Source organism: Fukomys damarensis, unplaced genomic scaffold (genome assembly GCF_012274545.1).
Source record: "Fukomys damarensis isolate Sample0158 unplaced genomic scaffold, DMR_v1.0_HiC HiC_scaffold_7, whole genome shotgun sequence".
Taxonomy (NCBI): Eukaryota; Metazoa; Chordata; class Mammalia; order Rodentia; family Bathyergidae; genus Fukomys; species Fukomys damarensis.
In genome coordinates this window covers 7,541,193-7,550,197 of record NW_022900919.1, presented here as the reverse complement: position 1 = coordinate 7,550,197, position 9,005 = coordinate 7,541,193, and the positions used below count along the sequence as shown (strand labels likewise).

General features: G+C 50.0%; 1 protein-coding gene across 3 annotated transcripts in view; it reads left to right on the top strand.

Moving 5' to 3' along the window:
- Positions 1 to 9,005, top strand: part of Aldh1a3 (aldehyde dehydrogenase 1 family member A3) — a 35,012-nt gene that overhangs the window by 9,148 nt on the left and 16,859 nt on the right. For all 3 annotated transcript variants that reach the window (XM_010611071.2, XM_010611070.2, XM_010611073.1), the window contains 4 exons: positions 4,240 to 4,369; positions 4,746 to 4,807; positions 5,710 to 5,838; positions 7,337 to 7,450. In XM_010611071.2, coding sequence (XP_010609373.1) covers positions 4,240 to 4,369; positions 4,746 to 4,807; positions 5,710 to 5,838; positions 7,337 to 7,450 — 435 coding nt within the window. The remainder of the gene's footprint in view (positions 1 to 4,239; positions 4,370 to 4,745; positions 4,808 to 5,709; positions 5,839 to 7,336; positions 7,451 to 9,005) is intronic.

Below are 9,005 nucleotides of genomic sequence, written 5' to 3'. Positions count from 1 at the left end.
CCTCCCTCCCTTCTCCCTCTCTCCCACCCTTCCTAGCTGCAGGTGGCCACATTCACCCAAATCCCAGGGAAGGTGTTTCCCTCCCAGAGTATTGCTTCTCTGTACAGAACCTTCGGTTTCTTCCTGCACCCAAAAGCCAGCCTCAATCTCAAGCTGCCAAACTGGCTTTTTCAAAAACATTTCTGTTTTCCCCAGCATGAGCTCATCAGTCTGCAATGTCCATGTGGACTAATAGCAGGCTCAGAGGATGTGCCCTGGGCACCCCTCCCCACCCTGTCCTCAAGCGTCAGTGTCACCCTGGGTGCAGTGGCTGCAAGGCCACCTTCCCCTCAATCTGCCCCATTGTCCAGCATGACTGTGTTTTGATAGCAGAGAGAGGGGCATTGGAGGAACTCTGGATGCCACCCAGAAAATCGCTTCTGCTACCGGGACCAGGGTGCCCACAAGAAATAAAATCCAGCTCTTTGCCGCGACATGAAAGGGAAAAGAGAATGAGTAGAAAATACGTTTTGTTTTGTTGGGTTTTTTTTGTTGTTGTTGTTTTTTGCAATGACTTGACTTTATTTGGTCTTCATTTAAACAAATTATAATGCTATTTGTAGCAATTATGAAGCAATTGAGAGAAAAGATTAGAATAAATGGAAAATGATGCTTTCTTCTTTGTAGAAAATACGGTTTTAAAACTCTGACCACATCCTAGGAAGGTGCCCTCACGCTCCACCTCATGCGGTTTCCTGCCTTTGCAAGCAGCAAAGTGCTTCATCCCACCACGCACTGTCGCGGCCTCAGTGGCTTGACAGGGCAGGGTGTTGGTTCCGTCTGCACACCTGCGTGGGGCAGTCTGGTGGCCCCGACTCTCTCCCTTGCAAAGCCACCCTGGGCCCAGGCTCTGGCTCTTTGGGCACTGCTCATTTTGGGAGCTTGCTGCATTCTCTTTTTCAACCTGAGTGCCATTTCTGGGCGCCCTGGCCTTAGGCCCGGCCGTGCTGGCAGCATGGAGGCAGCGCCCCAACCCTCTTCCACTCTTCCTCGGCATCTGACAGTTGCCATGGATTGATTTTTCAAAAGGCACATTTTCTCCTTTTTTATCTTTATTAAATTTATTGGTACAATTAGGTATACAACACGGTTTCATTCATCATTAGGATCTTGTACCTTTACAGGACTTATCAGGTTCTTGTTTTTCCCCATTCCCCAGCCCTCCCCTCATCCCCTCCCCGCTTCCTTGTTTACAAAGACTTTGCCTCCATGATTTTCCTTTTCACGCATTTTTTCTTTTCCCTTTTTACCTTTCCCCTACCCCTCCCACTTCCCCTACTCTTTTAGACTTTTCTTCCTTTTACACAATAGCAATTATACATTTTCACCCTTATTTACACTTTTACTTTTTCACACCAGAGAAACTATTCATTATTTGCACATGTGTAACTTACTAATTTCACTGAAGAGTATGGCCTCAGTGTGCATCCACTTAGCTATAAATCTCTCTAGTTTCTCATTCTTTATGGCTGAGTAGTATTCTGTTTTATTTTTTAAAAAACACATCTTCTTTTTCTATTTTTCTCTTAAAATCTTTTTTTTCCTCTTTGAGTCTGTTGTTACATTCTAGGTATACAGTACAGTTCCATTCATCATTGGATCTTGTACCTTTACATGGCAGGTCTTGGTTCTTATTTTTTCCTATTGTCCCTGCCCTCCCTTCACCCTTTCCTCCCCCTTTACAGACACTTCATTTCCATTTTTTTCATTTTCTCCTATTTTTTTGTTTTCCCTTATTAGCTTTCCCCTACCCTTCCCACTTCCTCTACACCTTTAGCTCCTTTCTCCCTATTTCACATTTCTCTTAAAATCTTAAAGGAAATAACCTTAGGAGTGGCTCCGCTTTATCTGCTTTACTAGTGGTTGAACCATGACAATAAGTCTAAGCTCAAGAGGTAACTGTTCCGATCAGTAGCAAATGCTTGAATTCCCAGGTTCAGTCCTGTGAGTGCATTCACCAGTGAATTCTTTTCTTAGAAAAAGAATTTTCTGTCTAAAACTATTGTAACCCAAGTTTTGCTTGGACTGATTCCATAAAAATAGCCTTGAAAAATTATGTTATCGCTGCAATGAGCAACCTTGGCCAAGTTGATGATTTAAAAAAAGTAATCAGCTAATGCTTTCTGACTACTCACTGTGTGCCTGGTTTGCAGGCATACCTCACCTATAGCATTTATTTTCCCATCTCAGGAATGAGGAAACTGAGGCCCTGAGAGGATAAGTAACTTGTCCACGTTCTCCCAGCCTGAGGTGGAAAGGTAGAACTGAAAGCAGACAATTGGTTTCATGCCCTAAATTTACCCACCATGCTACATCAAAATCCTCTTCCTTGTCCCGTCCAGAAAAGAGAAATTGTCTGGAATAGCCAAGTCCTGGAGACCTTTTGGTATCATTTGCCACTGCTAGGCTTCTCCTGGGAAAAGGAAAGTCCAACTTGGAATGTCCATCAGTCAAAGCTTGAGGCACAATTTATTGGATGCCGCCTTGAACTGACTTCCCTGAGTGGTGACTGCTGTGGATGGAACACAGGCCCAGGGCCCAGGCCAGCCCTGTCAGCTCTGGAAGCTCACATCCCTATCTCCTTTGTCCCTCAGGTGAAGACTGCTAAGCCCCTATCTGTGCCTCAAGGGAAAATGACAGTCTCCATGGACCATTGCATGAACTCTTGCACAGTACCCACTGGGCCACTCTGTGCTTGGTGCTCATGGTTTTTGATTCCCCTGACTCTCACACCCATCCCAGGAAGGAGGTTCCATTAATGTTCTCACTTTACAGATGTGGAAATGGAGTCAGGGGAAGGGGGAGGGATTCAGGGACTTACCCAGGCCATTCAGCTAGCATTCACCGGAAGTGGTTTCCTCCTGTGGCGAGGGCACTTGGCTCAGACCTGCAGCAGAGGTCAGATAGAGGAGGCCAGAGCAACTCACGCCTTGCAAAATGCACGCACCCTGGGGTGGCCGCAGTTCACACTGCAGATGTCAGACACTGACTTCAGTGCTGGCTGTCTCGATGGCTGTGGCTGAGTCACTGGGCCCCAGCCTGAGTATCTGCAACCCTTCAAGTGGAACTGAGGCGACCAGTTCAGGATGGGACCTATGCCTGTATCCGGGTCAGAGCCCTATCCGGAAGGAGGCAGGGCCCTTTCTTCCTTTTTACATCATCACCTCACTCCATTGACGCTTCAGCAGGAATCCAGCCCTGGGCGATGTGTCAGGGTGGCCACTTCCTGCAGAGACCCATGACTGGTGGTTTCAGTGCGGGCTCCACTGGGGCTGCTTGTCTGAGGGACAAAGAAGTCTTCTTTTACCCAGGCTGGAAATAGAAAAGAATCCCTGCCATTGAGGGCCCACTGCTCGCCTGGAGAACCACCTCCCTCTGAGGCTGGCCGGCATGCTCCTCGCCCAACGCCGCATCCGGCTGCGTAGGACACAGGAAAGTGTCACATCTCTGTGCCAGTGGCTTCACCCTCTGGGCTGTTACTCTTTCCACAGCAGCCCTGGCCAGCCAAGCAGAGAGGGAAAAGAACCAAGGCCCTCCATACTTTGGTTAAAAGAAGCCACCTAGCTAGGCGTGGTGGCACACGCCTATAATCCCAGTGTTTGGGAGGCTGAGGCAGGAGGACTGCTGTGAGTTGGAGACCAGCCCGGGCTACATAGTGAGTTCCAGGTCAGTCTCAACTACATAGTGAGACCCTATCTCAAACACACACACACACACACACACACACAAGAAGAAGAAGAAGCCAACCTTCTCCCCAGCTCCCTGAGATGCACAAGCCAAGGGGTCTGGGTCACACAGCTGAGGCCTCTGTGCTCTGGACAGCAGACCCCAGTGCCCATGAAGATCCCTTCCCACCAAGGCTTCAAATGAGCCTTGCAAGGGGACACAGCTTCAGGTATTTGGCAATAAAAGTGTCCTTGCTGATCTGGGACAGGTGGACTTCAGTTTAGTGCTTTCTGAAATGACACTTGGGGGCCATGGAGTTAGCTCAGTGGCACCATGAATGCCTTGCAAGAGGCAAGGTCCTGAGTTCGACCCTCAGTACTGGAAAAAAACGAAACAAAACAAAACAATGCAGTGACACTTGGGGCTGAGATCTGAACAGCAGTGTCTTAGGACTGTGTACTAACGCCTTTAACAAACTCACAGTTGAAAAGAAAAGAAAGCCTCATCTGCAGTGGTATCATCTTGTCATTGCAGACCCTGGAGACAATGGATACTGGAAAGCCCTTCCTCCATGCCTTTTTCATCGACCTGGAGGGCTGCATTAAGACCTTCAGATATTTTGCAGGGTGGGCAGACAAAATCCAGGGCAGGACCATCCCCACAGGTGAGCCAGAGCAGGACAGACTCTCACCTCCTTTGGGGTCTGTCATCTCCCCCTACTGGGCCTCCTCACTGTCCCTCACTCCCCCAGTGGCACTGTGCTGAGCCTTCTAAGGGATTTATTCACCTTGAGGGGGGCAGTATGCTGAGGGTCAAGCCCAGAATCCTACACAGGCTAGACAAGCAATCGTCCACTGAGCTAGACCCTTAACCCTTCACTCACTTTGTGAACTTGAGTTGAAAGCACTTCTTTGTGCAATAGACAAGATGTGCTTCCAAGTTTATGGGCTTCTGGGTTTCTTTCTTGTCTTTCTATCCATGACATTCTTCACCCTGATTAAATGAGTGAGGCTGTCACCCACCTGTCCCCTCTCTTGCAGATGACAGTGTTGTGTGCTTCACCAGGCACGAGCCGGTTGGGGTGTGTGGGGCCATCACTCCAGTAAGTACAGCAGCTTTTCCTGAGAGGCCCAATGTAGGTAGCACCCCACCTCCCTGCATCCTTTGGAACAGTTTCTGGTGTGCTTTGTCCACAGCACCGGTGTTGATTGAGGAGGTGCTTGGTGGCATGGAGCTCAGTGCTCCAGGACTCCTGAGATGGGTTAGGCCCTATTGCTGCTCTGAGACCCTGGCTCTAGATGAGCACTGCCAGGCAGAGTGAGTCCCAGTCAGAGGGATCCGGGATGGACAAGATCCTAGGGAGCCAGGCTCTCTGCTGGGCCCTGAAGGATAGGAAAGACTTGTTCATCAGGACAAAAGGTTTTCCAAGTAGTAGGGATGGCCTGAGAAAAGACGTGGGAATGGCTGTCCTCTTAGAAGGGCACAGCAGGGATGCTGGTGCTTGGAGGGAATGAGCTCATGTGTCAGGTGACCGGGGCCAGCTTCAGCAGCCTTGGCTGCCAGGTGGGACGGGGACTTTAGTCACTGAACCGTGGGATGCTCGTAGGAGACTGGGGAATGCAACAATGCTGCCCGTCTATCTGGGAAGCCCCGGGCCACTGCAGGGGCAGCTGGGCTGGGAACAGGGGAGACAGGTGGCATCCGGAAGGGAGGGCTGAAAAAGTGCTTCATGGAGATCAGGAGGGCAGCAAACATTTTGGAGGGGTTGTAGCAGGCAACATGCAGCAGACCCTCTTTGCACAGGCTGCCAATTAGTATTTCCCAGGGTGCAGTTTAGCAAGCACTGGGCAGGAACGCTGTCCAATCATTGCCCACTCCTACGTTAGCCCGGAAGCCCCAATCTGGCTGAAAGGCACATGCCCACCACAGTGGCATCCCTGGGTGCCTGGGACAGGGGAGAGGGTATATGCAGGCCCTTGAGTTGTTCCTTGTACTCTGCCCCAGTGGAACTTCCCCCTGCTGATGCTCGTGTGGAAGCTGGCACCCGCCCTGTGCTGTGGGAACACTGTGGTCCTGAAGCCGGCCGAGCAGACTCCCCTCACTGCCCTTTATCTGGGCTCACTGATCAAAGAGGTAAGAAAGGAAAGTCCAAGAAGGAAATGTGTGCTCTTGATAACAGTCCCACTCCTGGGAACCGGGTCAGCGTCACAAGACGTGACAGTGGCAGCCGGCTCCTGAGGAGTGGGAAGGGAATGACGCCTGTGTTTTGCTTGGCAGCTGTGCTGTCTTCCTCCTGCTTGTGGTCACCGAGCTGGAAGAAGCACCGTCCCTCCCAGTGGTGCTAATGGGAACGCGTTACTCTTATTATGGGCTCAAACCTGTGGTTTAGGGCTCAGTGTTTTGTCTAGAGGATCTGCAAGGGGTGACCCGAGGCAGAGCCAAATGTCCAGGAGCTTCCTAGGCTCTGCACCCCTGGGGTATGAAATGGCCCTTTTCTCTCCAGTACCGGGGCAGCACCCGCCCCCCGATTAGCCCCTTCTGCCCGTGGCCAATGCCCACCCTCACCCAGGTAGCCACAACTCAGGGAAACATCTGCTGTCCCCAAAAGGATACCTCCCAGGCACACCTAGCCACATATTTTAGTCATTTCATCATCAGCTTGTATGTAGCAAAGATTTAGGGGAAAGAGGGGCAGGAGAAAAGACCCATTCATTTCACCTCTCATCTGGGTTAATACCCAGATCAAGGCCGGACAACCAATAATCAGCCAGTTTTCACTTCTCTTCGACTGGCGAGAGAGAACACGATCATCAAAGTGATGAGGCTTGAGGGTCCTGATAGCATAACTGTCAAAAATCAGTGCCTAGGAAACTAAGCCCTTGGCTTTTTAAAATGACGTGTTTTCAGTATGTCACAGGGCACTCTGGGAAGACGTCCTCCACCTCACTCAGTTTGTGGCACCCTTGTAAAGGAGAAGGAAGGTCTTACGCACGCAAACATTGGTGTAATAGAACCAGGTGTGTTCATCCTGGATGTGAACCAAGATGAGCAAGCAAAGGACACAGAGGGGATGGTTTCTCGTCCCATCCTGAACATAAATGGGGCAGATTGAAAAATGAATGCCGTTGCTCCAGAAGAGTCTTTTGCAGCTGCCTTGGGGCCTGAGAGGTGTGGCCCAGGTACTTGTGCATCCCTCAGTGTGCAAACCCTCAGATGCCTTCACATGCACTGTCTGGCCTATACCCCTATGTGTGCACACACACATTTGCACACACACAACCCTATGTGCTCACCCGCACGCACTTGCACGACACACAGGCACTGAAAGGTACCTTGCCACACGAGGACCACTGCCACCTTGTGGCCTCACTGCATATTTGCCCAGGGCCCTGCCCATAGGAAGCCCTTCCTGGAAGAGGAAGCGTGTGCCCCAGGACCCAGCCTGCAGCCTGTGCAGTGGCAGGAGTGAGGACCCCAGGCCCCTGAGTGCCCCTGGGGGCCCGCAGCCAAGCGTGCCTGAGCCCTGGGTTTCTGTGGGGGGCTGCAGGGCTCCCAGCATCTCTCGGCCCTTACACCACTCCTGCCAAAGCTGTGCCTTCTTGTCCTCTGATGCCAGCTCCATTCTCCCCAGGTTGGGTTCCCTCCAGGCGTGGTGAACATCGTACCAGGATTTGGGCCCACGGTGGGAGCAGCCATTTCCTCTCACCCTCAGATCAACAAGGTCGCCTTCACAGGGTCCACAGAGGTAACTCCCCAGGCTAGGGACAAACGTGGTCACCCAGCCCAGACCCCCAAGCATCTCCTTGGAGAAGCTCAAATGTGACTTGTTTTTCTTCTAAATCTGACCATGTTGTAATAATAAGGTTGGTTGAAAGTCACTGATCTAGTTTCCAAACTAAGTAAATACACAATAGAACTCAGAAGCTTTAGAAGAAAGGACTGAGAGATAAGATAAAATAAAAATGTAAAACATCCATATGCCAAACATCGTAATTAAGGCTAAGAGATGACTGAGAAGCTGAAAGGAAACCAAGGGTCTTGTGTGCAGCTCTTCCTATGTGAAGCGCTTATACAAATCAATGAAAACAGTTAAATGAAATGGCGAGAAACAGGTAACTAGAGGATATGAATGCTCCATGCTCAGTAAACCTAGTTGACTTCTAATCAAAGAAATGATAGTCACCAACAGGCACGGAAGTGCACCTTCAAACAGAAATCAGACTTTCCTCTTATCTCTTAATTTGGTAAAAACTGGAGTGATGTTACTAAGAATATAGGATCTCACCTACTGTCCCTCAGGTGGGAGGTGAGATTTGGGAGCATGGATCAAACGTTTCAAAGTGAAAAATTTTTGATTCAGAAATCCCATTTCAAAGAAACTACTGTATTTGGAGAAATATTCAAAGACATGTTTTCAAATGTGTCATACCTGATCTCGGAAATGTCTTAGGGTCATTGTGTAGACAAAAAAAGATACCTTTCAGGTACAAAAAAGCCAACCACAGGAAATCATCTACAGTAGGATCCCACTAGTAAGAGTGGCACACACACGTGTGTGGGGGGGTTCACATGTAGACATAGAAATTCTCTGGAAGGATTCCCAAGAAATTACTATGGCCACCTATGGAATGTGTCCTGAGTATTGTTAGAGGGTTGGAGGAGAAAGATACACTTTTAATTTACACACATCTACCTATGGAATTATTTTTAATGAGAAAGTTCTGTACTTAGATGAATGTTTCCCATGCAGTCAGTGTCCTCTTGGGTCCGCCCAGAAGCCCACAGCCTCTTCCTGCAGCCCTGACGGAGGGTGCTGCCTCTTTGGCCCCAGGGTGGCCATCCTCACAGGTTGTGGTCAGATGAGGCCCTAAGTGAGAGCCACTGTGTCACTGGTGCAGCAGTAAAACAGCCAGTGGCACTCAGTGTGCTGACCACAGCAGGTGCCCTACTCTTGGCTTCAGGGACAGGGGCCCCAGTGGGTCCTCATCTTCCTCTGCCACCTCATCTGGTATAGCAGAGTTGCCCCTGTCTGTCTCTGCAGACATCCTGAGCCCTGTCTAGGTGACCGCAGGTCCATCTGGGTGGCGTCCTCCTCGCTTAGCAACCATCATCAAGAAAGCCCCAGGGACTGCTCAGCCACAGGCACCTCCATAATGGTGCTTTCCTGCCCAGTTGCCCTGCTGTCTTTAGCTGTGAGAATGCAGCTGGACCTCTGGAAATAGATGCACTCTACCACTGAGCTACAGCCCAGGCCAAGAGTGCTTCTGTGTGTGGCCCCAGATTTTTTTTTTTTTTTTTTT